We start from the raw sequence: 28,000 nt of genomic DNA, 5'->3' as shown, positions 1-28,000 counted from the left end.
TTCATTTTTTACATTCATCTTTACTTTATCTTCACATCGACAAAAATGAAACAAACAAAAAAGAAAACTGTACATTTGCTCTAAAAATTCACATTCTTGTAACGTCGCTTCCTCACCTAATGTCTCCACATTTACTATCCGTTCAACAGGTACAGAAAGATCTGCAGAAGCGGGGGGGTGTGTGCAATACGAGTGCAGTCTTTACAGTGATTTATTAGTGTGTGTCGGGGTTTACCCTCGCATGCTTCAGCTCTTCCCCGGAATCAAAGTTTAGTCCCGAGACCTCGTCGCTCTAATAAAACGTCCGGTCCTCAAAAGTAATTCCAGATACGTTCGTTTCAATGTCTTAGAAACCAGGGGTTCCTAACCCTGGTCCTGGGGGGAGCCCCCTGTGTCTGCTGGTTTTCATTCCAACTGAGCTCTCAATTACTGAACTAGACCCTTCATTGAACTGATCATTCGCTTAATTAGACATTTTTAATTGTTTTCAGTTCTCAGTTCTTCTTTAGAAAATGTTACAGCGAGCTTGAAATCTGCAAGAGCTGAAAACAATTAAAGAAGGTCTAATTAAGCAAATTATCAGTTCAATTAAGGGTCTAGTTCAGTAATTGAGAGATCAGTTGGAATGAAAACCAGCAGCCACAGGGGGTCCCCAGGACCGGGGTTGGGAAGCGCTGTCTTAGACCATCTAGGGAAGATTTTATCAGCTAACAATTATCAGGATAATCCCGATTATTCGAAGTCATGTCCCAGTCCTTTCTGCCTTGTTAGTTCGTCTCTCTCTCTCTCTATTATCGATGATCATTTTCAATATGACAAACACTCAAGACTAAACAAATCCTTGCTAACGTCTCGATAAACGGTTACTGTTCCGTCACAAATAAACTCCATGGTCTATCCGTCTCCTTAAGAACATGTTTTTATGTATTAAAAGCTTAGCTTTAGTAGCAACTTGCGTGCCGGGCTGGGATCAATTCCTGTTTGTCAATTCCAATTTAAAAATCGATCCCCAGTCCCAACGCCTTCGAAGGAACTGGAACTGGTATTTTAGGAGACGCGTCGCGATAGTTCAACTTCTTTCATTTGGAGGCAATTTAACTGACGAACAGTCCGACTTCAAATTGGAAGTCATTGTGTTGCTGCTGTGAGAAGCTCATTTGAACAGAACACTGAGAATTGCAATTTTGATCAGCAATTGATTAAATGGAAATTGATTTTTAAAAAGGAATTGATGGCAGCCCTGCTTACATGTATAAATATACATACATACATACATACAGTACATTTTATTCACATAATCTGGTCACAAAACATATCAAATGGCTTAAGCTGCATGGCTATAAGGAATACTGCAGGCTGGAAATTCAGTTTCCAGTTACCTTTTTAGAAACGGTTTGTAAAGACTCAATATAAAAAAAAAATTTAAAAAAAAACAAGATACAATATCCGACGGCTGGAATCAAAAGGTGAACCCTGAAGGATGTGGTTTTATTGCACCTGCAGCCAGCACACATGCAGCCTGTCCTCCCTGCCCCTCCCTCTCCATACATCAGCCTGGGCTGGGCTCTCGCTATCCGCATCGGCTTGCAGGAACAGCGCAGGGGTTGCTGGGAAAGGGGTTTTGGTCTGTGGGAAGGAATGCAGCTTGACGTTCTCTGCGACCGCTGGCCAGCAGCCCCGGGTTTAGGAATGTTGTGTTGCCTGTCCTCCTCCTCCTGCTTCTCTACCACTTGCCCCTCTTGCTCCAGTCTTTGGGGGTGAAGTGCAGGCACTTGGGGTCGATTCGAAGGTGCCTCTTCTGCATGGCTCTCTCGTGGCCGTCCACAATGTCCTCGGAAAGCGTGAGGATGTACTGACCCTGACAAAACAAAAGCAACGCTGAGAGAGAGAGAGACAAGCAGATCCTACTAACCCTGCTGCACTTCAGAAACATTACAGATGTACGAACAAGGTTATTTTAGTGCGAGTTTCCCCTATTCCTGAACTACAAGCTGTTACGGTATTGCCTGTCTATGCTTTTTTTTCCCAGCTTTGTCACTGTGTATTTCCAGCCTTCGGATGAGACGTAAAACAAACGAGGTCCTATTGGAAGTGACTCTGCAGCAGCAGTTGTTGATGAAGCACAGTTCACCCCCTAGTCTCTGCGAGTCGCTCTGGATAAAAGCGTCTGCTAAATGACTCATTAATGAATACATTTCCTTTCCTCACCTTGTAATAGTTAATCAGATTAAGGTACTGTAGAGTGGAGATGACGTCCTCTTTCTTGACGCTTGTGATCTCGCTGATTTCACTAAAAAGTAAAAAAAAAAAAAAAATCTGTTTTATTCGATTCTTAAAAAAAGGCATCACTTTCCTCCAACACCTTCAAATCAGTTTAAAATGAATGAAGGTATGAATCTGGTTTAATCCCATTGAAGAAAATACATTTACATTTGAAAAAAAAAAAATTCCCCCCACTATCTCGGCTAACAAAAAGTATACCGTTCTGTGCTGAAATATCATTTTGCGTTAAACATCTAGAGTGTTTTTTTGGTAGTTAGCAGGCTGTTGACTGCCAGCAAATTACAAAAAACAAACAAAAAAAAAAAAACAGAAACGTTTCTCGTTTTTCTTTATTTTTCGTTTCTACTAGTGAAATGAACTGTTCCTTATTAAACAGACACAATGACGACAGCCAAGTAACTTGGCAAAGCTAGCAGCTGTTAAGTGCCAGCGAACTGAACGAAGAGAAAAGCATCCAATTATTTTTTGTTCAGACTAGCTGACCTCTACCGAACTACAGCTGTGGCTTCACCTAGAATTTTAGGATTGAGACAATTTAAAAACAAAAACAAAAAACTATATAAACACAATTGAGATCTTTTATGTAACATCATGTAATCAAAGAAACCAAAATTATATTGCAAAAGTCTTCCAGAAGCCATAATAGCAGTACAGTATTTCATGTCACATTTTTCAATTTGTCAGTTTTTCGTTAAGTACATGGAAAACTACAAAGCGGTATGTATTGCAATATGTTAACGCAACATTATTCAGCAGCTTTCATGCGACTTTATGAAGCCAAAGCGAGTTCATTCTATAGAGGGATGCACAGAGCTGGCAGCCCTTGTGTTTCTGCAGTCTGGCAGCCCCATGGTCTTGGGCTTGGTGACTCTGCCCTCGTCCCGGGTCACTCACTTGATGGTGATCTGCGGCCGCTCCCCCGTGTCTGATTTGGGGTTCATGAGAATCTCCAGGATGGTCTGGGACCAGTAGCTGCGGTACGAGAGGAGCCCCAGATCGGAGAGAGGCTTCTCGGGGGTCCCCGTCTTCCCCTCCACCTTGGACAGCTCGTAGCCTGCGGGAGTGGGGATGGGGGCGGGGTAATCAGACACCCTCAAAAAGTGAAACTTCGCTATTGAAACACACTCCATCATGAGGTATTACAGGACAAGCAAAGACAGACCGTGGAGGTGGTTTATCAAATTCACATGAGCCGTCAAAAACAGCCAATCCTGTGGGAGTGAAAAACTTGGACCAGCGGTTCTGAAGGTACAGCTTTTATAAGCCCAATAAGAGGCTGAAACTCGTTTGCAGTTGTGTGGATCCGCTGTGCTCTGTGTGCTGTCCTGTGTTGCTATGCTCTGTGCTGTATTGTGTGGTGTTGCTGTGTTGCTATGTTCCTGTGCTGTGTTTGTGTTGTGCTGTCCTGTGTTGCTGTGCTCTGTCTCTGTGCTGTATTGTGTGGTGTTGCTGTGTTTTTGTTCCTGTGCTGTGTTTGTGTTGTGCTGTCCTGTGTTGCTGTGCTCTGTCTTTGTGCTGTATTGTGTTGCTGTGTTTCTATGTTTCTGTGCTGTGTTTCTGTGTTGTGCTGTCCTGTGTTGTGTTTGTGTTGTGCTGTCCTGTGTTGCTGTGCTCTGTCTCTGTGCTGTATTGTGTTGCTGAGTTTCTATGTTCCTGTGCTGTGTTGCTGTGCTGTGCCGTCTTGCTGTGCTGTACTCACTGAACTCGATGAGCAGTTTGCCGTATCCCCTTCTCTGGTAGGGCGGGAGCGTCAGGATGCAGGCCACGTTGTAGTCTTCTGTCGATTCCTTTTCCTGAGGGGAGGGAGAGAGAGAGAGAGAGAAAGGGGGAGGGAGAGAGAGAGAGAGGAAGGGAAGCGCATCACAGTCTAATCACCAGGCGCCCGTCAGCTCAGCACAGTAAAATAGCAGGTTTCGATTTTGTAGGGAGCTTGACTGCTTGGAGGCAGCGTTCCCTACCTTGGAGAAGTACCCCACGATGTGGAAGCCCTTGGAGTCGTACTCTGTCATGACGTAGAAGAGGAAAGGGTCTGTGTCGTAGTACAGGGTCTTGTGATCCAGGAAACACTTCGCCAGCAGACACAGGTTCTGAGAATACATCTGCATGGAGCAAGGAAACAGAGAAGAGGGGCGATGATGAGCGACAGGGTTTTGCAGGGTTGCTCCCTGCAGGGACCGCTTTGTTGGCCTTTGTGCTCTTGTGGGTTATTATTAATCATTGGTCATTTAGCAGATGCTTTTATCCAAAGCGACTTGGAGACTAAGGGGTGAGGTATGCATCAACAACTGTTGCTGCAGAGTCACTTCCAATAGGACCTCGTTTGTTTTACATCTCATCCGAAGGACGGAGCACAAGGAGGTGAAGCGACTTGCTCAGGGTCACACGCAGTGAGTCAGTGGCTGAACTGGGATTTGAACCTCCTGGTATCAAGCCCTTTTCTTTAACCGCTGGACCCCCGAGCCTTTACAGTACAAGGGACGTATGTGTCCCACAAAATGAAGCTAACTTTCTTATTTTTGCAATGAGGTTCATGAAACAGGGTTTAAAATGTACTGACAGGCTGGATCCGGTCGTCCATATTGTCAGTTTCCTCCTCGTTAGACTTGAGTCGCTCTCAAATGCATTTAAACCTGTTTGAACAAGCGCTCAATTCCTTAAGGAAGGAAACTGGTCCAGGGTTAGGAGCAGGGTCAGGGTCAGGGGTGAAGCTGTAACCATGCACTACAGTAAGCCGGTACTTGCTTTGTTTTTTCTGCCGTCGATTTCGAAGAAGGAGATGGTTCCTTTCCTGTAGATCTCGTTTCCCGGGGGGTGCCGCAAGTTACACTTCGTCTAGGAGAGCAGAGACAGAGTTAAAATCACGGCAGCCACGAAAATCCTTCTGGAAAACAATTATCCCTATGCCGTTTATGAGCACACACAGACACAGAGTTTATAGTGTTTATAAGGACTTGGAGTGTATATATACTTTAAAATATATGTTTAAACACTGCAGGGCCATGGCTTTGGTAGGGAGGTTTTGTCTGGTTTCCAGACTCCCTGAGCACTATAAACAAACACAAAGATCACACACACACACACACACACACACACACACAGATTACGAGCACAAAAACACAGACAAGCACAGACACACACACAGATCACAAACACAAAAACACACAGATCGCACAGATAAGCGCACACACAGAGATTACGAGCACAAAAACACAGACAAACAAACACACAAAGACATCAATAACACACACACACAGATTACGAGCACAAAAAAACACACACAAGCACACACACACACAGATCACAGACACACACACAGATCACAAATACAAAAACACACAGATCGCACAGATAAGCGCACACACACAGAGACATCACGAACACACACAGAGATTACGAGCACAGAAACACACAGACTCACACATACACAGAGCCACACACACAGACAGCTCACACAGAGCCACACACACTCACCAGGTGCCTCTGCAGACACTTGAGGCTCTTCAGGTACTTGAGGCAGAACTCGCACAGGTAGAGGATGGGCAGGGCGGTGAGCTCCTGGGGGTAGGGGGAGAAGTACCAGGGCTTGAGGCGGTGACGGCCCAGCTCGATGCAGTCGATGTTCTTCATGCGCGTGATGATGTCATCGTGGCTCCGGTCCGACACCAGGCTGCCGGTCATGCGGGGGGCCGAGGGGATCCCATCCGAGCTGTCCTGAGAGTCCTGGAGCGAGAGAGGAAGCAAGCGGGTTACAGGACTGCAGGCCAGCACAGACCAGCCTGTCCGCAGTGACGGCTCTATTCAAATACAACTGGATGTCTACATTATTATGCATGCTAATGTAATACACTGCTATGGGCAAAATTTTTGCATCACCCTATAGAATTAACCCATTTGTGGATTTTTAGGTTCATTGTGGTGATGTATTGCAATAGCACATATTTTTTAAAATTTTGTGGACAGATGCCTGCTTTATCCAACTTGCAAGTGTTACAGGGCAGTACAGGGTTACAATGCAAGCTTCATATTTAAATACAGTGTACTGTAAATAATACTACTAAAGTACAATGGACTACATGCCAAGACAGTCCAACCTGTCTATAGTGACTGCTTTTTATAGACTGGATATTCCAATACAACATGCCTGAGTAAATTATTATGCATGGGAATATGATCTATGCATTAAAAAGGTATATATATATATATATATATATATATATATATATATATATATATATATATATATAAATAAATTATGAAAGCCTTGAATTACAACTGAAAATCATGGAATTTTGGCAAATACTTCACTGTGATTGGCTGACCTCTCCCACTGTACATTGTTTGTAATTGCCTGCTAAAGACTAGCCCAAACAGTCAAGAGAACAGGGCTTATTCAGCCAATTAAAATCTGGCTTAAGCAAAGAACGGTACACATTTAAAACGCTGTTGAATGACACCAGGTATCACACTCAGTCAAGTACAGACCTCTCCTGGGGGGAGGAACACACTGGGACATCGAGGATTGATATTCTGGAAAACCTTGATGATCTAGCGAGAGAGGAGACACAACAGGGGGAGACTGCAGTGTCTTTCACCAGGCAAGGGAAGGACGGTCAATCAAGTTACGGCACAAAGTACAGAATACGTTAAGACAATCCAGTCATTTCGCCTGGATAACTTGAACGCAGGCAGTGCCCAGACCAAGCTGAATCACAACTGGACAAACTGGATGTGCAGTTTGAAAAACAGGCGTGACATACCGGGACCTAGTGGCAAAGCTCAAACGCTCGAGTTATTTAAAGTGTCTGTTTTTATGACTGAAACGCAGTTTGGTATTCATGAAACTGTTCCAGGCTCTTGCAGGATTTTTTAACAGAACCACTTCGTAGACACTGATCTGTATTCTCCAAAAAAAAAAACCCCAGGAACTTTAGAAGCACAGGGTGACTATGTTATCTTTAACTGTGCCTCCTTTGAACACGGGGTCTGTACTCAAATTTGCTTTCGTAACAGTCTAATGCTGGAATTATCTGCTAAATTCTGGCCATCATGATCCAGTCCGGTCCAGGTTTTTACTCCAAGCAGGTTCTGAAGGAGTTAATAGAACCTGCTGAGAGGCAGTCAATTAATTCAGGACCTGGCTGGAATAAAGACCAGGACTGGAACGGATGTACGTGATCCTCGAGTTAACTCAGTACACACACACACACACACACACACACCCCCCTCCAATATACTGTGTGGAGAGGACGGCTCTTACCTCATCGGTCCCCAGACAGCTGGCCTTCCTCTTCCTCCCAGGCTGTGACGGGATGAGGCGGCGGGCTGTACCATTCTGGAAAAACAGAAAAGGGGTAAAGCCAACGTAGCAGCATTCATCTAATATTGTGCAGCAAAAGCCGTGCACATGGCTACATCTTCACGGCGATTCGTGGTTTGTGGACGGTCTGGGAGATGCGTTCGTACCGTGGCGAGAGTGGCGAGTTGCTCGTGGTCCTCTCGCGCCTCTGCTCTGCCAGCAGCAGATTTGGGCGTGAAGCCGGCGTCTCTCACCAGCGGGTACACGGAGGCCTGCGTGGTTTCCGTGGAGGCTGGCAGGGAGGCCACGGGCGTGGCTGGCGACACCTGGGTCACCAGGGAGACAGGCTCCACCTTCCTCTTCTGCAACCAATCACAGTGAGAGCTGTTATCAGCCTGTGAACCCTGCTTCGGGTTTTTGACCACGCTGGAGGCCACCTTAACACTGTGGCTCTGCTTCAGGAGACAAAAAAGACGAGAGAGAAAATCAGTCAGGTGCTGTGGAAGAACGACACAATGACATCAGAGCTAGGCGCTCCGTTTATTACATGGTTTCAACAATTTCATTGAAAATTTTAAAAGCCTCCCACAGCAAAATCATTTTAAAGAAATACTTTATTATCTCCATGGTATAGTGTTCTTAACCATCATGTATGACTTTTTCCACACTCCTGGATATCTGGGCTGGTTTATCAATTCACCAGCCTATACTACTATTAGGACTGCCAAGCCTGAGCAAGGTGGAATTTCTGTAATGGAGACAGTATAGAAATGTGCACTAAGGTGCCTGTGGCGTTGACTGCTTCCTGCAAAAGTTTGTTAAAGATCTTGCACCTGGTGTAGTACCAGCTGTTTTAAAATAAAAAAAAAACACAACTGTGCTATAAAATGTGTTTCTTTCGAAACTGCACATTTGAGACCTATGTCGCTAACAGAAAGAAGGAAAAGAGGCTAGAGTCACGTAGCACCTCTGCCAGCTACAGGCACCCCTGGGGAAGAGGGGCTCGCTCGATTTTTGTTTTTTTGTACCTTAAGACAGACAGCGACACAGGAAGCAGTGGAAAGGGTATCTGAGTGAATGGAGGAGTGTTTTTAAAACCTCAAGTTACTACACCCTGGTGATTCTTTTGTTATTTTTTTTTCTCTCCTGGAAGTGTAAAGTAAGGTTGTACCGGCGTGGGGACAGTTTTGCCTCTGGATGGATCGGAAGCAGTTTGGAGAGTGAGATCGAGACTCTTCCTCTGGATTTGAATAGAAAGGGGTGTTAATGGCAGGCATGGTTTACACTAGTCTGCATTTACTATCGTTTTGCAGCTTCACAAAACCGGCATCCCATTTATTTTATTTTTTCTTCTTCAAACCTTACAGAACACTGACACCTGAACAGCAAAGCCTGTTAACTCTGCAGAGAATGCGCTGCTGTTTGTGAAAGGAAAACTCACCAGTAAGGCTACACAACTACATAGAAACTAGAGTAACATGGCCAGTTACGTTTTCCTTTCGTGCAAATGGTGCAAAACGCATCATAAACTAGACAGCGATAAATGAGACTGCGCAAGGAAGCAACTGTGCATAAGAAGCTTAGATAAACAAGTGGGCAGTGTTCTGTAGTGTTGTATTAAGTCAAGACAACCTAAAGAAGTCCTGACCATTATTTTACTATCACTGGTTACCCTTTTTAATGCGCTGGTCATGTTTTTTTACGATAATTCTGGATAGGAATTGACCGGTTTGGTTGATTCCTGGTTAGGCTGTGTTGACAATAGTAATATAGTAACAGAAATATATTTTGGATATTTCAGATAGCGAAATATAAAAATCAGTCAATAAAAAAAATCTGTTTCTTCCAGATATCTGCTTACTTCCTGTGCCTGACTGACTGCGGCGAGGGAAGTGACATCAGAGCTACATCACAGGAAGTGGTTTGGTACCAGGAAGCAGCTGCAACTTTTCTACAGCGCTGCCTTCGAACAATCTGCATATTCCAAATTGAAGATCTTGAACAGCAGAAAAAGAGGGGGGTGCCAGTGATAATACTGCTTCTATTAACAAGGTGAGATGCACAGATTTTGTGTTGCTGCAAAAGCTTCGTAAAACAGACTGAAAAACAAATAATAAAAAGGTTCGAATAACCGTGGGTACACACACATACAAACACAAGCTGCGTGGAACCTAACTGGGTGGATCGAGAACTGAAATGGCCTTTGTGCATTCAGCATGACTTTGGGAAACAATACGTCTGAAATTGTTATCGCTATCATTCAGAGAAGGAAACAAGACTCCCATTGCAGAGCAGTTTTAGGGTCAGCTTAACTGAGCAATCCTGAATACCTGGTAGTTAATTAAACTCATAGTAACACCAGACTGCTATGCAATGGTAGCCTTCTTTACATCCCTGTTATTGGAGTCATTTCTGTGTATCTCTCTCTCTCTCGCTCTCTCGTTTTTCTGCTCAAATGAGTCCAGTGCAGCTTGTATTTGGCTTGCTCCTTTTCAACTGTTTATTTTTCAGGAGCTCAATCAAATACTGTGATAAATCGCTGTGCAGTGTGCAGTGTTATTCAGTCCTTTCCCCACATGCACATTAACCCTGTAATGCCCAAGCATTATTGAACTGAAAAAAGCTACTTTATTAATAGAACTAGATTCAGTTTCTTGTACAAAACACACTTTTTTTCTGTCCAGCTACACAATGTACTGCATATGAAAAATTCTGGCTTGGAAGGTTGGATTAAAAAAATTAATAATAGAGGGGGGGCTAAGTGTCGTGCCAGGTGTGATACAGAAATGAGCACTAAAGGGTTAATGTTACATCACAATAAAATAAAGGCAATCTAATTTCTGACTGCTTACAAAACTCTGCAATTTGTTAAAGTTTAAAAAAAAGTGTTTAAAAAACTTTGAAACAAGTTAATGCTCAAGTTTAGGAAATTTAAAACGTGAATCTGACATCCCAAACGTAACATCCTTGATGCATTTCTGCAAGAGGGAAATAGTTATGTAGGTGTAGAGGACAGATAGTTAATAACACAGCACAGGAGTGAGCCACTGCACTGTAACCACGGTGACAGGACGGGACCCGGGGGGGGGTCGGGGGTCATGCTTACCACGTCTCGCTCGGGCGAGTTTGGCCGGGATCCGGACAGCCCGTTCTTGGTGGGAGTTTTGGCTTCCTTTTTAGGGAACTGGAGTTTCTTTAAATCCAGTCGGTCCGGGGTCACCCATTCGTCCAAGCGCTTGTTAACTGGGGAAAAATAAGACAGATGAAAATCCAGCTCGGTGCCCTTAGTGGAACAACAGCGTGGAATGAGACAGTAGAGAGATCACGGATTCTAATGACAGCGTGGAATGAGACAGTAGAGAGATCACGGATTCTAATGACAGCGTGGAATGAGACAGTAGAGAGATCACGGATTCTAATGACAGCGTGGAATGAGACAGTAGAGAGATCACGGATTCTAATGACAGCGTGGAATCAGACAGCAGAGAGATCACGGATTCTAATGACAGCGTGGAATGAGACAGTAGAGAGATCACAGATTCTAATGACAGCGTGGAATGAGACAGCAGAGAGATCACGGATTCTAATGACAGCATTTTTCCTACATCAGATACTTTGTACAGAGGCATCCCTGTAAAAACGGCACGGTAATTTAGCAGTTTTTTGTTTTTTTTTTAATTTGCTTTACAATGCTTGTCTATATGCTTTACCATACCTCTCTGTGCTTTTTTACACTTTGCTATGTTTTTACTGTGGTAAGGTTTTATATGGCATATACAGTGAAATCTTTTTTAAGGCCAGCCAAGGGAACAACCCGATGTTCTGCTTTTAAAATCTAAATGAAAGCAGTGTGGAGAAGTGGTTAGGGCTCTGGACTCTTGACCGGAGGGTTGTGGGTTCAATCCCAGGTGGGGGACATGGCTGCTGTACCCTTGAGCAAGGTACTTTATCTAGACTGCTCCAGTAAAAACCCAACTGTATAAACGGGCAATTGTATGTAAAAATAATGTGTAAAAAATAATGTAATTGTATGTAAAAAATAATGCGATATCTTATAACAACTGTAAGTCGCCTTGGATAAGGGCGTCTGCTAAGAAATAAATAATAATAATAATACTTCGAATCACATCAGAAGAGAATCGGACACACGCATTGTTTGCTAGTGCCTTCTTCACACCTATAAAAAGGCACACATGTGTTTTTTTTTCTCTCGAGTTTCTGCCAAGGCATCTTGAAGTCCCGGCTGCACTGCTGTGAAATGTAATGCCAGTAACGGTTCAGCAGCGCTACCCGGGCAGCCTTACTTACAGTCAATGTAATGGACATAGTAAACCTTCCTCCCTGTGATCTCCTTGACACTGAGGATTTCAGCCAGCGCTGGGGAGAGAAGAGGAGGGAGGATTAGAGCAGAAAAAAGAGGTTTAATCATTTCAACTTTGTATGTAAAATATATACATATATATATATATACACACACACACATTTTCCATCCAGCTGAAGGACTTGTAGTCCGAAACACCTGATATATATATTAAAAGAAAAAAAAAGTGTTCTCAATTATTCAGAGTCTTGTGTACCTACATTAGCTTTTTATTTTGATCCTTTTGGTACACACCCTTTTTCAAATGTGTGTGTGTGTGTGTGTGTGTACATACATACATACATATATATATATATATACATATATATAAAATCATAAGAACATAAGAAAGTTTCCAAACGAGAGGAGGCCATTCAGCCCATCTTGCTCGTTTGGTTGTTAGTAGCTTATTGATCCCAGAATCTCATCAAGCAGCTTCTTGAAGGATCCCAGGGTGTCAGCTTCAACAACATTACTGGGGAGTTGGTTCCAGACCCTCACAATTCTCTGTGTAAAAAGTGCCTCCTATTTTCTGTTCTGAATGCCCCTTTATCTAATCTCCACTTGTGACCCCTGGTCCTTGTTTCTTTTTTTCAGGTAAAAAAAAGTCCATGTGCAACACAAAGGCTTAAAACTGGAACTAGCCCTGGTTTCAGAGCGCCCCTTGCTCAGGTGTATTATTAGAATCAGCTGGTTTGAACCAGCCGGCCCTGCATGAGCTCTGGATACAACATCACAGCATGAATCAGTCGCACCCGAGTCTGTACGGTTACTAATAGGCAAGAGCAATGTATTGAACATCAAACTCCTGGCTCTCGATCATTTAAATAATATACTTAAGTGAAGGCTGTTCTGAAACCCTGGACTGGGTGCAGGGCTAGTGGTGAGTTTCAAGCCAAGTAATACTGTATATGCAAGAGTCAAAAATGACATGTTGTCTTGAACGCAGGTATATTTTGCGATTCTATGCTGGGCCAATAAATTGAATCAATTTTAACACTGCTTCTTCCTTTTCACTTAATATGTAAGTTGATTGAAAATAATAAGCCTCTAAATAACGGAGAGCAGTTTGAACCATTAGTTGTTTTGTTTTTTTACAAGCTATTTTTTTTAAAACTTATAATAAATAAAATTAATTGGAGGCGTACTCCAATCACTGGTAATAAAGTCTTGTGTTTATTGAATAATGAATCGAATCATTTGATTCTTTAAAAGCCCTTTAATTGGTGCAGCGCATATAAATGTTCGTGCAGCGTGTAGCGCCTCCGTGCGGCTGCCAGGCTCTGTGCGCCATGACCAGCAGTTTTATTTTTACATTTATTTATTTATTTTTCCATCATGGTGTACTCACGCCACTCGTCTTCATTTTCCTGGTTCTTCCTCAACACTGGGAGTCGGCAGCCCTCCACAATCTCCACCTGCTGAGAAGGAGAAGGGTTACGGTTTATAAAACGCGGCTTTCGTTCGGGCGAAGGCGCGGCGTTTTAGCAAGCCGACAATAAAAAGACAGCCGAGGCTGTTCAGAAAACTCACCGAGTCCGCCATCTTCCCTCCTCGAACACAACAAACCCGGAGAGGAAAGAGGACAGCGGGGAGGGGCGGCCGCGCTGCGCCTGAGAAACACACGCACACAATCACGCCGCGGACGCGTTTTTCATTCTGTATTGGTGTTAGTATTTATAGTGTCGTTCATCTGTAACATTGACGTTGTAATTCAATGACCGAAATGTCGATTTACTATGAAGGCATTAAGAGGTTGAAAAAAAAAAAAGGACCCCAACAGCGACGGGGTTAGGCTGCCTTCTAGTGGCGTTATACAGAAATAACCACATTGAAATGCTATATACCGTAAATGTGTTAATTTAAAAAAAAAAAAAAAACAATCTGGTTTCAGGGCGGATCTTCTGTGGTTTCGTACAAACTGTAAGTTACTCATTTTTTTTAAATGTGTAAAAAAAAAAAAAAAAAAAAAGGACCACAGTGAGAATCGTTTATTTGGGCTGTGACGTCGTTTTGTCGTGTACCTGTCCTGGTCGCAAAACAGAATTCGTTTTGTAAAGCTGTCGTCATAAGCCCACGCTTCTAACAAGACAGGTAGGCATGTATTTAAAGTGTGTATTTGCAGAAATAGCCTGCTTCGGTGGGGCTATGCAACCTCTTACTAAACTAATGCAGTGGAATATCCCACTCCTGTCATCTGCCCGCAGAAAACCTGATGAACTAGGTTAAGCAATTGAGCGTTCATTTGGAATGAAAACCAGGAGACACAGGGGGTCCCCAGGACCAGGATTGGGAAAACCACTGCAATATAGGGCAGCAGTGTGGAGTAGTGGTTAGGGCTCTGGGCTCTTGACCGGAGGGTCGTGGGTTCAGTCCCAGGTGGGGGACACTGCTGCTGTACCCTTGAGCAAGGTACTTTACCTAAATTGCCCCAGTAAAAACCCAACTGTATAAATGGGTAATTGTGTAAAAAATATAAATAATGTGATATCTGTATAATGTGAAATAATGTGATATTTTGTAACAATTGTAAGTCGTCCTGGATAAGGGCGTCTGCTAAGAAATAAATAATAATAATAATAATAATAATAATAATATAATGTGGGGTGCAGCGGGGTGGGGATAGCCCTGCAGCCTCAGGCAATCCGAGGGGAACGTTTTAATCTGCCCCCAGCCTGCTGTGCTTCGCTAAATTTCCTCTCATGCAATCCCTGTGCTTTGTCACTTATTTGCACGAGTTATTTGATTTTGCACTGGAGCAAAACCCGAGCTGTTCCGTACCATTGTGTGTTGGGAATGTGGTGGTGGCGTGTTTTTATTTTATCAAGTGCTTGCTGTTTGCCTTTGTGAAATGTGTCCTGGTTTGCACAATACTTTGAGCCTAGTCACACGAGGCAGGCTGCAACATGCACAAGGGTTGCATCATGCTGCCTGGATTATTGGCAGCAGCAGCAGCAGCAGCTGTGTGATTCACTGGTTGTTTGCCTGTATGGCACACTTACATATTTTCCCCATTTATCTAGGGAACCCCTTGACCTGTTGTGGTGAAACTTGCTAACCTTTTTTAGTGCTCGTTATTGAAGTGCATCAGAATTCGGGAGTGTATGGCGGCTGTCTGTCTCTCCTGTCCGTTTGTCTCATCTGTCTGTCTCTCGCTTTCTCTCTCCTGCCTCTCCTGTATGTCTCTCTCCCTCTGTCTGTCTCGTCTGTATCTCTCTATTAATGATTTAGATACTGGTATAGTAAGCAAACTTGTTAGATTTGCAGACAACACAAAAATAGGAGTGGCAAACACTGTTGCAGCAGCAAAGGTCATTCAAAATGATCTAGACAGCATTCAGAACTGGGCAGACACATGGCAAATGACATTTAGTAGAGAAAAGTGTAAGGTACTGCACACAGGCAATAAAAATGTACATTATAAATATCATATGGGAGATACTGAAATTGAAGAAGGAATTTATGAAAAAGACCTGGGAGTTTATGTTGACTCAGAAATGTCTTTATCTAGACAATGTGGGGAAGCTATAAAAAAGACCAACAAGATGCTCAGAACAGAAAATAGGAGGCACTTTTTTACACAGAGAATTGTGAGGGTCTGGAACCAACTCCCCAGTAATGTTGTTGAAGCTGACACCCTGGGATCCTTCAAGAAGCTGCTTGATGAGATTCTGGGATCAATAAGCTACTAACAACCAAACGAGCAAGATGGGCCGAATGGCCTCCTCTCGTTTGTAAACTTTCGTATGTTCTCCTGTGTCTGTCTCTCCCCTGTCTGTCTGTCTGTCTCTCTCAGAGGGCAGGTGGAAGGGGATGGGATGTTATTGACACATTCTGGCACAAGCTGTGTTTTCTATATAAATGATTACAGCCCCGTTACTCGCAGTACTAGACTTTGGAACCGTAGTGTTGGAATTTGCAATGTTGGAAACTGTTATTTTAAATAAGGACATGTGTTACTAGGTAAGGTAAAAGTCCAAACAAACCAAGGAGAAATACAGAAGATAATTCGCTATGTAAAACTTCTTACCTCGTATATAGAATGATCAAATGACTGGGGATCGGGCAATGTCAGTGAAATTATTGACTAGGTATTATTATTATTATTATTATTATTATTATTATTATTATTATGTGCTATATAAAAGTTTCCAATTCTCGTTAACTCGTCATGACGTTAGCACAAATAGAGCGCTGTAACAAAACAATGAATCCATGTTAAAAATATATTATTTTAAAAAAGTACCGGTCATGAATTACGTTATTAACCAAACAGCCCACCCCTACCTCCCACCCAAAAAAAATAAATAAAAAATACTAGAAATAAGTTGCTTGTCATCATGATTTGAAAAAATCCCGTCCTAGTTGACTGAGCATTTTCTTGATGTTTTGCCAAACGTGCACCGGTAACGCTTTGAAGGCGTGGCTTTTCCGAAAATAAATAAATAATGACTAAGCTATGCGTCGGAGCCAATCAGAACTATCCGTTTATTCACCCTACTTAAATATGCAAACATGATTCTCATTCTACCCGCTCTCATCCAATCACAAGGCGCCCGAGACACCGCAAGCAGGGCTGTCGCCCAATAAGCGACAGGAGGGTCACCTACAGCGAGAATTCTTGACTCGTATTATAAAAAGCAGGTACATGCACGTCAACAGTTATGCCAACAGATTAATTTGTATTATTTTTTTTTTTTGGCACATGCAGTCAAAAGGTAGGCTGTACAACAGATGCAGCCGGAGTTTTAGTCGAACCAGAATAGCGAGCCACAGTGTGGCGTCATAACCAGCGCTCTCTCTATCTCTCTGTAGCTTTTTATATGTATATTGATTTCTGTGAAATTGTATCTGAAAGTATTTTATTGTATACACGTGTGTATTGAAGCCCATTGAATCATGGAGAACGGTAAGACGATGCACCATTTCTTTGCTGTGATATGTGTGTGCGTGTTTAAGGCTTATTGTGGTATTGCAGTAGCACAGGTATCCTGCAATCATAAGACTGCTGTTTCAAATAAATCACACACATATATATATAATTAACTTTCACGGTAAATGTAGTAAAATCAAATAGTTATTAATAACCCAGGATGCTCTGTTTTACGTGGATTAGTTAGAAAAAATGTAACACTTAATTACTTTATATATATATATATATATATATATATATATATATATATATATATATATATATATATACTTCTGGTTGGATAGGAAACACAGACCGAACCGGAGTCAGACCCGACAGTTCTTACCTGAACCCGGACTATGTAAATCAAAGCTATTTCTATAGTTTGACATTTTCCATTCTCTCCTAAACTTAAGGGAAGTACAATATATGTTTTCTCTTTCATCAGCTCTGATGTTAAGCTGTAAAAAAAAAAAAAAAAAAAAACTTCCTAAACTAGACGTTTGATTCTTAATCCTAGCCTCTAATGTTATTTACGCGTTTATAAAGTTTCAAAAACAAGAGTAAACACCTGTGCTTGTTTACAGTAAACATGTACGAGGCTGTAGTTCAGTCGTGTATGATCTGGCGCTTCAGTGATAGCTTTGTCTGTTTTTAATTTAATATAGTGATTTTTAAATAAAAACCGATTTAACTCCCGATTTCTGACACGTAGAGTCCCGTCCAGGAAACTTCATCTAACCGACATGGAAATAAAGTGCGTCAAAGGTAGTAGTCTTTTTTTTTTTCTTGCCATTTATTTTAATAAAAAGCATTTTGAGATTCATGAAACCGAACAGCTTCAAAATGAAACAAGTCGCTTCAAAGTGTGTTTCGCCTTCAACTTTTCTTTTTTTTAAATGTCACAACTTTGACTGTTTTCATTGTTAAAATCCATTCGTTTAAGTGCAGTCGTGCATGCTGCTTGTTATTGGATTCAATTTTGAAATCCCGCTAGCTCAGTTAGTCACAGTGCAGGGAATCTCAGCATTTTGAAGTATATAAAGTATTTTATACATGAACCGGCCGTTCTACTGTGATCAACCGTTCCGTTACCAAATGACGACACACGTGACGTTCGTTCAGTGGACAACCGTGGATTATTACAGACAAGCCCAGGTAAATAAACAGATCACTTGAAAACGGTGTAGTGTAACAGCGGCAATGGCATCGGTATGACTCGGTAATAGTGAAAACTCTGAGTTCCAATCAAGTCTTGGACCGACTTTGCCGAGTCGAGATCATTGTAATAAACCACAGCATCCCTTAAACGAAAATAACATGATCCAAATGGTCATGAGAGATTTGTGTGTATTTGGGCACTTTGATTTATTTTTAATAGTAGTGGTTAGGGCTCTGGACTTTTGACCGGAGGGTCGTGGGTTCAATCCCAGGTGGGGGACACTGCTGTTGTACCCTTGAGCAAGGTACTTTACCTAGATTGCTCCAGTAAAAACCCAACTGTATAAATGGGTAATTGTATGTAAAAATAATGTGATGTAATAATTGTAAGTCGCCCTGGATAAGGGCGTCTGCTAAGAAATAAATAATAATTTTAATCATGGACACCTGGGTTTTTCTTTGTAAATGTGTTCATGCTTAACTAGGCTGTCTGTAGTGTAGAGACTTGAATGAATCAGTAACCGGCATGATTGCACTAAAACTGCATTCAGCAAGGCTTGGTGCCAGCTCCCCAGCACCACACTCCCGGTTTTGTTGAGCAGATTATCGAATGATCCTTGTTGACGGCTTAGCCAAGCAAATCCATTCCAAAATCATCTTCAAAACCGCTTTGAACCTGGATTGTCACCCCTTCAATAAGTCTTTCAACATGACTGATCACTGCCTCAGCAGGGAGATGATCGCTTTTATATATTGCAGAATCAGTTGATTGATTCATCACGACTTCGGCATTCATCAGGTTTTGCAATGCAGGCATCAGCTGAAATGCGGAGGACCCTTCAACGCCCAGGACGTCACTACCTTGTCATGGCTTTAGCTGTGTTCTTTAAGCCATGGATGTTTGCATTACCTAGATGTATCTATGACAATGAACATAAGAATGTTTACAAACGAGAGGAGGCCCCATTCGGCCCATCTTGCTCGTTTGGTTGTTAGTAGCTTACTGATCCCAGAATCTCCTCAAGCAGCTTCTTGAAGGATCCCAGGGTGTCAGCTTCAACAACATTACTGGGAAGTTGGTTCCAGACCCTCACAATTCTCTGTGCTGTAGCTCCCTGAACTCATTTGAAGGTAGTCTACGGTAGTCTGGTACTTTTTACAAGGCAGTATGGAGCTCGTTCCTTCAGACAGGCGAGCTGGGTGTAGAGAGTTCTACAGACCCGGTGTTTTTGTAAAGTCTTTAGAAATTCCTCTGTTTAAAATATCCTCCTCTAAACTTCAGATCAAAGTTTACTTCCGTCTTCAAATGTTTAGTAAGTTGTGACTATCGGCGTTTTGTAAACAACGTTGGTTTTAAGCGATACGCAGCGTGCTTTTATAGTAGAATGTAGTATTAAAAAAAAAAAAATCCGCTCACTAGCTTTTCATAACATGACATAAAAATAACTTGTGGAAATTGAGCCGCGCGATTTGTAGAAGTGTGTCCGCGTGACCTGGTTTCTTGTTGGATTTACAATGAAGGCATTTTCTGTTTCATAAGTCTCTCCTGGAATTTGTTTCTTGGGAGTTTCGATCCCGGTCTTGAATCTCCCCGCCCCCGCCCCTGCCCCCGCCCAGCCCCGCCCCGGTTCTTGCCTCAGCAAGTTCTTCGAATTATCCTCGAGGAGGGGGAGTGTCTGTCGGCACCCATCTGTCTGGATGTCCTGCATTATTACATGGCTCTTGAGCGTGCTGTAAATCTGTCGCACCGATGGCTCTAATTGAGACCTTGCTGCCATGCTGGTTTGTATTGCATTGCATCTGCAGTGCCTCTGTGGTGACTCATTGCCATGATCCGTGCTGTTTCCCGTGTCTCCGTGCCCAGGTTCCGCCCGCGCCACTATGACCGAGTTCTGGCAGGAGCACTCTGAGCAGGCCACGGTGGAGGAGATGATGCTCGACTCCAACGCCAGGATCATCTCCAGAGAGGAGGTGCCGGAGATCCTCGCCACCCTGCCTGCACTGGGGGGGCTCCGAGTGCTGGAGCTGGGGGCTGGCATCGGGTAACCTGCCTGTCTGTGTGGGTGTGGGTGCGTCTGTCTGTTTTTCTGTGCATGCCTGTTGAAGTGGGATGCCTGTATTCAGTTCCTGCCTTCTCATTGGCTCTCCTCAGGCGCTACACTCAGCACCTGGTGAAGGTGGCCAGTCAGGTGACAGCAGTGGATTTCATGCAGAAATTCCTGGACAAGAACAAAGAGGACAACGGTCACCATGGAAACGCGGAGTTCATCCAAGCAGACGCCACGCAGCTGGACTTCCCCGAGAACAGGTGAGTGTTTCGGGACTGACTGCACCAGGGAGAGCGCTCTGAATGAGACAGAGAGAGGAGAGGTGGGGCTGCACCGCGAGGAGACAAAACACACACTGTCCCTGCAAGCAGGGTCATTCAGGGGAGGAAAGCACTGTGCTGTTCCACCGATACTCTGCCCTCCCTCTGCAAACAGTCATTTATTATTATTATTATTATTATTTATTTCTTAGCAGACGCCCTTACCCAGGGCGATTTACAGTTGTATACAATATAAAATACATATCAAGAATTACAGTACAATTAAGAGCAAGATACAAAATACAATGACTTCAGTCCTAATAAGAGCAAATACAAAACACAGTATGATTTGATATCGGGGCAGCTCAATAGCAGATAACAGTGTTAATAGTTACATCAGGGTTAGATACGAGTGCAGGTGAAATACAAGATCCTACAGATTGGGTTCAGTGCAGGATTAAATACAGTAGAATAGGGAGCAGGTAAGTGCAAGTTAGTGTATTAAAGGCAGAGTGCTATATTGTTCAGAAGGGAAGAGTTGAGATTTACAGGTGTTGTCTGAAGAGGTGAGTCTTGAGGAGGCGCCGGAATGTGGTCAGGGACTGGGCAGTCCTGACATCTGTAGGAAGGTCGTTCCATCACTGCGGGGCGAGGGTGGAGAAGAAGCGGGCTCTGGAGGCAGGGGAGCGTAGAGGAGGTACAGCCAGTCTTCTAGAGAGGAGATAGCCGAGTTCATCGAGAAAGTGAGTGAGAGGTCCAGGGGGACGGTACAGCACAATTAGCAGGAGTTGACAGGGAGAGGTTGGTTGGACAGCGTGAAATTCAAAGGTGTTAACAGAGAGTGAGGAGAGGCGACAGAAAAGAGTAAGGAGGGAGAGAGGAGAAGACCAGTCCCACCTCCCCGTCCAGTGAGACGCGGAGTATGGGACAGGACATGTAGAGAGGACAGGGCAGCAGAAGTTAGTGTTATCAGGAGAGAGCCAGGTTTCAGTGAGAGAAAGGAAATCGAGAGAGAGAGCTGGGAGGCAAAGGCAGAGATGAAATCAGCTTTGTTAACAGAAGCGTGACAGCTCCAGAGAACACCAGAGAGAGTGCGGGAGGCGGGAGGCGGGAGGCGGGAGGCGGGAGGCGGGAGGCGGGAGGCGGGAGGGGGGAGGGAGGGGAGGGAGGGGGGGGGAGAGGCAGAGGGATGAGGTTAGAGGGGTTAGGGGAGCAGTGGCAGAGAGAGGACAGAGGATGGGAGTGAGAGGACAGAATAACAGGGATGTGAGAGACAGTCATAGCAGGACAGGTGAGACAGATAGGTACAGTAGTAGTGGGAGCAGGAGCGGTGGGGGGAGAGTACAGACCTGTCTAGTAGTTGGCGTCTTCCAGGGCGCTGCTAGGTTCGGATTTTCTCCAACAGCATCTCCTCGCAGGTCTCTCCTCGCTGGACTCCCACAGCTAGACTCCCGGCTCTTTGGTAGAGAGGCTGTTCGGTTGGCTGGTGCTTCGTGCTGGCGCACAAATAGGCTAGTTGTCTATTATACTAAACTGCGCTAAAGACAACAGCACTGTGCTGTTCCAGTGACTGCTCTCCCCTCCCTCCGAGACCTGAATGAGCCTGCTTGCAGAGGGAGGGGAGGGTATCGGTGGAACAGCACGGTGCTCATGGAGCATGGCTCCAGTGCTCTGGGATGGGGTGGGGTGCCTGCGCTGGTGCAGGTGTGTGTGTGTGTGTGTGTGTGTGTGTGTGACTCTGCCCTGTGCCCCTGCAGCTTCGACCTGGTCTTCTCAAACTGGCTCTTCATGTACCTGAGCGACACGGAGCTGCTCTCGCTCGCTGGCCGCATGCTGGACTGGCTGAGTCCCGGAGGGTACCTCTTCTTCAGGGAGTCCTGCTTTCACCAGTCAGGTACCCCCTCACCCTTCACCCCTCACCCCCTCAACAGCACTGACAGGAGGAGAGGAAGGGTTACAATAGGGGGATTATCCCCCTGTCCAGGTGTCACGACTGGTGTGCTTTGGTTTCCAATTCTGGTTTCATCAAGCCTTAAAGGTTAATCTCAGCAAGATTGTGTGAAGTGTGACACGCGCACGTACGACCCAGGGTTCGGGGTCCTGTCCTGTTTTTTCAATTCCGAATCCTTTTTAAAACCCGGTTCCAATTCCTTCGGAGGAATTGATATTTGAGAGACCCGGTCACTGCTGTGATTTTGTTCATCTGCTTTCCTTTCGAAGCCAGTTTCATTGATCGACAGCGACTTCAATTGAAACCATTTTGTTGCCACCATGAGAAGCCCATTTGAACAGAACACTGCTGACTGCAGTTTTGATCAGTGGTGTCTCGGACTTGATTAAAAGCTAATGATGATAATATTAATTGGAATTGGGAACTGATTTCAAATTGGAATTGAAAAACAAGAATCGACCCCAACCTTAGTGGGTTCCTAAAAATAAGTTTGTGATAAAAATCAAGAAAAGAATTGGAAACCTATTCACATGATTGGCACACGGGTCAGAGCAAACTAATTTTCTGAAGCCCTTTTCCATTCTACCCCCAATTCCCCTCCCTCACTGAAACGCGTCCCCCGGCTGACTGTCTCTCTTGGTGCCCCACAGGAGACAACAACAGGAGCTTCAACCCCACCCTGTACCGCAGCCCCTCCCAGTACAACCACCTCCTGACCTCCGTGGTGCGAGACGACCCTGCCAGCGGAGCCTCCCAGGGCAGCGGGTTCGAGATCGTCATGAACAAGTCTGTGCAGACCTACATCAAGGTACAGGGGCACCGAGAGTCAAAGTGACCAGGGTTCGGGTCATCGCCTGCTTTTCAAAATCGGTTCCCCATTCAGTTTGAATCCATTTCCAACACGTCGATCCAAATTGCAGTTCGCGGTGCTGAAATCAGTTTCCCGCAGTGGCAAACGCTCATTACTTCAATTGAAGTGGCTGTTGTGTTAGCCAATTAAAAAAACTGGCTTCAAATGAAAGCAGTTGAATGATCGCGACAATTATTATGGCTCTGAAATATCAATTCCAATCCCCTTTTGAAAGAATTGGAATTGGAATTGGAATTGGAATTGGAATTGGAATTAGGAATGCAGGAAAAACAGGAATTGACCTCCAAGGCAAGGCAAGCATACTGAACTGAATGTGTGTTTTATTTTTTGGTTTGTTTTTCAAACCTGCTTGTTTTAAAGCTATTCCTGCCTACAATCTTCATTTCGGTGATTTTGTAATAAGTTTATATGTCAAATTGCATGAGATTACATCCCCTATACAATAAGAGACACCCTACACACCCTGTAGTAGTATTTTAGTAACACATTCATCTTAAATACACATTCATCTTAAGTAGCGTCTTTGTGGCCCCTGTAAGGTTTGTTGCATTAGTTCTGAAAGATGCTCTGCTCTGTGGTCTCTTTGTGTGTGTGTGTGTGTGTGTGCGACCAGCTCTCCTGTGTCTCTGTGTCTCTGTGTGTGTGTGTGTGTGTGAGACCAGCTCTCCTGTGTCTCTGTGTGTGTGTGTGTGAGACCAGCTCTCCTGTGTCTCTGTGTGTGTGTGTGCGACCAGCTCTCCTGTGTCTCTGTGTGTGTGTGTGTGTGTGCGACCAGCTCTCCTGTGTCTCTGTGTGTGTGCGGCTAGCTCTCCTGTGTCTCTCTGTGTCTGTGTGTGTGTGTGTGCGGCCAGCTCTCCTGTGTCTCTGTGTGTGTGTGTGTGTGTGTGTGTGTGTGTGTGATCAGCTCTCCTGTGTCTCTCTGTGTCTCTCTGTGTTTGTGTGACCAGCTCTCTCCTCTCTGTCTCAGATGAAGAAGAATCAGAACCAGTTGTGCTGGCTGCTGCAGAAGGTGAGACGGAACTGCTCGGCTAACCAGGGCTTCGCTACGTTCCAGCAGTTCCTGGACAGCCAGCAATACTCGCGCCGCGGAATCCTGCGCTACGAGAAGATCTTCGGCCGCGGCTTCATCAGCACGGGGGGAGCACGGACCACCGAGGTACACCCCAGCGCACCCCTCACAACAACCCCACAACCCCAACACCTCACCGCCAGGCCTGGAAACAGCGTCATCTACATTGCAAACAAAAAACACGATTCAAGCAGTGGACACTGGCCATGTAACGTTTGTTACAAACCGTAATTTTAGTAACGTACAGTACTGAGTAACTGGCTTGAGATGGCAGATTAAAAATTCTGTTTTATGTGTTTTGCAGCCTTTCATATACACAGCAGTATTCCATCGAAGTGTAATGTTTTGTTACAAACGGTATTTGCGTATTTTACTGTGCTGAGAAACAAGTAGCTGTTCAGTTATTTATCTATCTGCTAGACGAGCTTTTTAATAGACATTAGCCATGGCACAGAAATACAGGGGTTTACCGTCATTTTAAAACCTAATGATTTTGACTATAGTAATCTGATTCAGAAATAGTATTTATTAAAATTGATTTAAACAGTTTTCCATTTACTGTGGCTCCCAATGCACTGAGATGCTACAGATATGATCCAGTTAAACACCCAAGCAGTGGTTACACTAAAATTCAAACACAAACGTTTCTAAACATGTCATTGAATTTTTAGATTATTTTAGTATCTCCCAATGCTATTAATATTGAAACCTTCTTAATTATTTTTTATTATTATTTTTTTTTATTAGAATTAATCAGTGCAGAATCTTTTATCAAACCGTGCATTTTTCGGGTTTAAACATTTAACAGCTGCAATGAAGTTTGATCTCGGTGTTTTGCTCCCGCAGGAGTTTGTGGACATGCTGGCGTTGCTTCCTGGACAGAGAGTGCTGGACGTGGGCTGTGGGATTGGAGGAGGAGACTTTTACATGGCCAGGGTCAGAGGAACGCCGCTGTCAGTTACACTGGAAATAAGCTCTAGGGACTCTCGAATCCACCAGGCCGTGACCTCTCCTGTCTCTCTGCTTTTCTAGAAATTTGGTGCGTCGGTCCTGGGCATAGATCTCTCCTCCAACATGGTGGAGATTGCCATGGAGAGAAGCGTTGAGGAGAACCTGCCTTCGGTAGGTATCTCCCTCACAGCTCCGTCCGTCCGTCCCTCGCCCCCTGAGAGAAAGGGTGCTCCCTCCAGTCCAGGGCAGGTCTGGTTTTATAATGCCCTTCCTAACTCCGGCTTTGCTTCCACAGGTACAGTTTGAAGTTGGAGACGCCACAAGGAGGCTCTTCCCAGAATGCTCTTTCGACGTGGTTTATAGCCGAGACACCATCCTGCACATCGCTGACAAGCTGGCTCTGTTCAAGCAATTTTATGTGAGTAACTGATCAGTGCACCCCAATAGCTCCCTCCCAGTGCACCCCCCAATACAGCCCCCAGGGCAGCAGTGTGGAGTAGTGGTTAGGGCTCTGGACTCTTGACCGGAGGGTTGTGGGTTCAATCCCTGGTGGGGGGACACTGCTGTTGTACCCTTGAGCAAGGTACTTTACCTAGATTGCTCCAGTAAAAACCCAACTGTATAAATGGGTAATTGTATGTGAAATAATGTATAATGTGATATCTTGTAACAATTGTAAGTCGCCCTGGATAAGGGCGTCTGCTAAGAAATAAATAATAATAATAATAATAATACACTACCGCTGTAATGCACCCCAATACATTCCCAGTGCACCCCAAAAGATTCGCTATGCACCCCCCAATGTATTACCACTGTAACACACCTCCCTTTTCATTCCCCACACATTCCTTCATAATTACACAATTCTGCGTGTGTGTGCGAGTCTTTCTCCAGATCTCGTTAACCCTCTGGGGCTGACGCCTTGGTCAGTGCTGTGTGAGAGGGATGGCGATTCACTCCTGTCCTCTTGCTGTGTGTTTTGCCCCCTGCAGTCGTGGTTGAAGCCCGGAGGGAAGCTGCTGATCAGTGATTACTGCTGCGGAGAGAAGCCCTGGACTCCTGCCTTCCAGGACTATGTGAAGCAGAGGGGCTACATCCTCTACACTCCCCCCCAGTACGGCAGGGTAGGAGGACCTGGCGTCGCAGATCGCTTCTGCAGTTAGAATCACTGCTAACACTTTCTCCAAATAACGGCTGCAAATTCAGAACGAACTCCGAGTGAATACCGCGGGAGCAACACTTCTGCACTTTGACTTCATCCCGTTCATTCAAGTGGAATTGATTATTCATTCAGTTTTCCTCAACTGGCATTGATCACATGTACAGTATAAGACCTGCTGTCATACCCTCTTACTCGCCCCCCGGGGGATTGAGAGAAGTGTTCGTTCACGCAGGAACATCATTAGTTACAAAGCAACGTGGAATGAATACAGGGAATTCAATCTGCATGAATTAACGGGACGGGGGTGAATTCAAAATGAATTCTGAATTCAAAATGAATTCTGAATTCTGAACTGCGTTGCCGAAATACTAAAAGAAATCTTCAGTTGAATTTGAGATTTCTTTCAGTATTTCTCTGTTCGGATTCAGCCCGATTGGTAGTGATGGGTGGTTCTTGCCCAGTTGTGCTGTGATGTGTAATCTCGCTGTGCTGTCCCTGTGCAGTTCCTGGAGGAGGCGGGGTTTGGGCGTGTCCGGGCGGAGGATAGGACCGCCCAGTTTGTCGAGGTCATCAAGGAGGAGCTGCGGAGAGCAGAGACACTGCGAGAGGAGTTCATTCAGGTCAGGAAGGGACCAGGCGGCAATGGAAAAGAAATGTTCAGTATATTCTTTTTAGATATAGCAGTAAGCTTTTCTGATTTTTAAAAATGCTTGGGCATTGCAGGGTTGATAAAGCTGTGCTGTGTGGGGTTGTTTCAGGAGTTCTCTGAAGAGGATTACAGCTACATTGTGCAGGGCTGGAGGGAGAAGCTGCAACGCTGTGAGCAGGGGGACCAGAGATGGGGGCTGTTCTACGCTGAGCGACTCCGAGACTGAAAAATACAAACAATGTTAGGGGGCTTGGAGATGCATTCGATCAAAAACCACAGCACCACTGCACGGCCCGCATTGCTTCCCTGTTCGATGGCTCAATTCAATTCAAACTTTCCTGCTGCTTGAATTAAATCAAAATTATGGCACAGCTATGAAGTATAGTTACAGCGGCACCATTAAAGTTTGATTTCATTCAGGCTGTTGAAGGACACCTCTGAGATACAAACTGTGAAAAATGTGCTCCCTCCAGTCCAGGGCAGGCTTGAGGCACGGAGACTGAACTGCTCCCTCCCTCACCCCCCTAAGAGAAAGGGTGCTCCCTCCAGTCCAGGGCAGGCTTGAGGCATGGAGACTGAACTGCTCCCTCCCTCACCCCCCTAAGAGAAAGGGTGCTCCCTCCAGTCCAGGGCAGGCTTGAGGCATGGAGACTGAAATGCACCCTCCCTCACCCCCCCTAAGAGAAAGGAGTTGCCAACCCAGAACCTTAAATTATATATCACCACTAATTCTGGTTTACCAAAGTTGTAGTGGGTGTGTTGCTATAGTAGAGTGAAAATGCATCTTTACCGTTGTCTTAATAAATGTGTCACCTTTGCTAACTAGCCCCGGAAGAAATGAAAATGATTTTTACACTAAATGTGTAAAGTAAGATGTATAAAATATATATATATATATACAGAAAATATACAAATTTTATTTGATTTTATTAATTATTTATGGCAGCCCATTGCAGTGTTGGACAACGTTTTGTATCGTTTCATTAAAAAGCCCTCAAATGTCACGCTGTGTCCTTCCTTTTATCAA

At 44.4% G+C, this 28,000-nt stretch overlaps 2 protein-coding genes across 10 annotated transcripts; one reads left to right on the top strand and one right to left on the bottom strand.

Moving 5' to 3' along the window:
- On the bottom strand, positions 1 to 13,638 carry LOC117967859 (histone acetyltransferase KAT5-like). Of its 5 annotated transcripts, none has more exons than XM_059016035.1 (15): positions 13,473 to 13,638; positions 13,291 to 13,360; positions 11,888 to 11,956; positions 10,686 to 10,822; positions 8,751 to 8,819; positions 7,747 to 8,034; positions 7,541 to 7,615; positions 6,766 to 6,828; positions 5,755 to 6,003; positions 5,026 to 5,115; positions 4,242 to 4,382; positions 3,983 to 4,076; positions 3,178 to 3,337; positions 2,209 to 2,290; positions 1 to 1,858 (listed from the first exon to the last, which is right to left on the bottom strand). In XM_059016035.1, exons 1-15 carry the CDS (start codon positions 13,482 to 13,484, stop codon positions 1,724 to 1,726), a joined length of 1,734 nt encoding a protein of 577 aa, XP_058872018.1. In that variant the 5' UTR covers positions 13,485 to 13,638; the 3' UTR covers positions 1 to 1,723. The 5 variants fall into 5 exon arrangements, with proteins under 5 accessions (XP_058872018.1, XP_058872019.1, XP_058872020.1 ...); XM_059016036.1 differs by having other exon boundaries at positions 7,747 to 8,031; XM_059016037.1 differs by having other exon boundaries at positions 13,291 to 13,357.
- Positions 12,803 to 27,977, top strand: LOC131722811 (uncharacterized). 5 transcript variants are annotated; one of them, XM_059016045.1, is made up of 12 exons: positions 12,803 to 12,822; positions 19,877 to 20,054; positions 20,165 to 20,320; positions 22,078 to 22,214; positions 22,922 to 23,079; positions 24,110 to 24,298; positions 25,058 to 25,147; positions 25,244 to 25,333; positions 25,458 to 25,580; positions 26,155 to 26,286; positions 26,828 to 26,944; positions 27,083 to 27,977. In XM_059016045.1, the coding sequence occupies exons 2-12, from the start codon at positions 19,894 to 19,896 to the stop codon at positions 27,197 to 27,199; spliced, it is 1,470 nt and encodes a 489-aa protein (XP_058872028.1). In that variant the 5' UTR covers positions 12,803 to 12,822; positions 19,877 to 19,893; the 3' UTR covers positions 27,200 to 27,977. The 5 variants fall into 5 exon arrangements, with proteins under 5 accessions (XP_058872028.1, XP_058872026.1, XP_058872025.1 ...); XM_059016043.1 differs by lacking the exon at positions 12,803 to 12,822 and adding an exon at positions 13,787 to 13,862; XM_059016042.1 differs by lacking the exon at positions 12,803 to 12,822 and adding an exon at positions 13,899 to 14,033.
- The last annotated feature ends 23 nt before the right edge of the window (positions 27,978 to 28,000 follow it).

Source organism: Acipenser ruthenus, chromosome 51, assembly GCF_902713425.1.
Source record: "Acipenser ruthenus chromosome 51, fAciRut3.2 maternal haplotype, whole genome shotgun sequence".
Classification (NCBI taxonomy): domain Eukaryota; kingdom Metazoa; phylum Chordata; class Actinopteri; order Acipenseriformes; family Acipenseridae; genus Acipenser; species Acipenser ruthenus.
This window is presented reverse-complemented; position numbering and strand designations above follow the sequence as displayed.

Coding starts and splice junctions, on each gene's coding strand:
- LOC117967859 (XM_059016035.1), bottom strand. Junction 8,820..10,685: donor ACTCGCCCGAGCGAGACGTG/GTAAGCATGACC, acceptor ATTCAAATCCAG/AGGAAGAGTCTCGATCTCAC. Junction 6,829..7,540: donor GCTGTCTGGGGACCGATGAG/GTAAGAGCCGTC, acceptor CTCTCTCGCTAG/ATCATCAAGGTTTTCCAGAA.
- LOC131722811 (XM_059016041.1), top strand. Junction 22,215..22,921: donor GTCCTGCTTTCACCAGTCAG/GTACCCCCTCAC, acceptor GGTGCCCCACAG/GAGACAACAACAGGAGCTTC. Junction 26,287..26,827: donor CTCCCCCCCAGTACGGCAGG/GTAGGAGGACCT, acceptor GTCCCTGTGCAG/TTCCTGGAGGAGGCGGGGTT.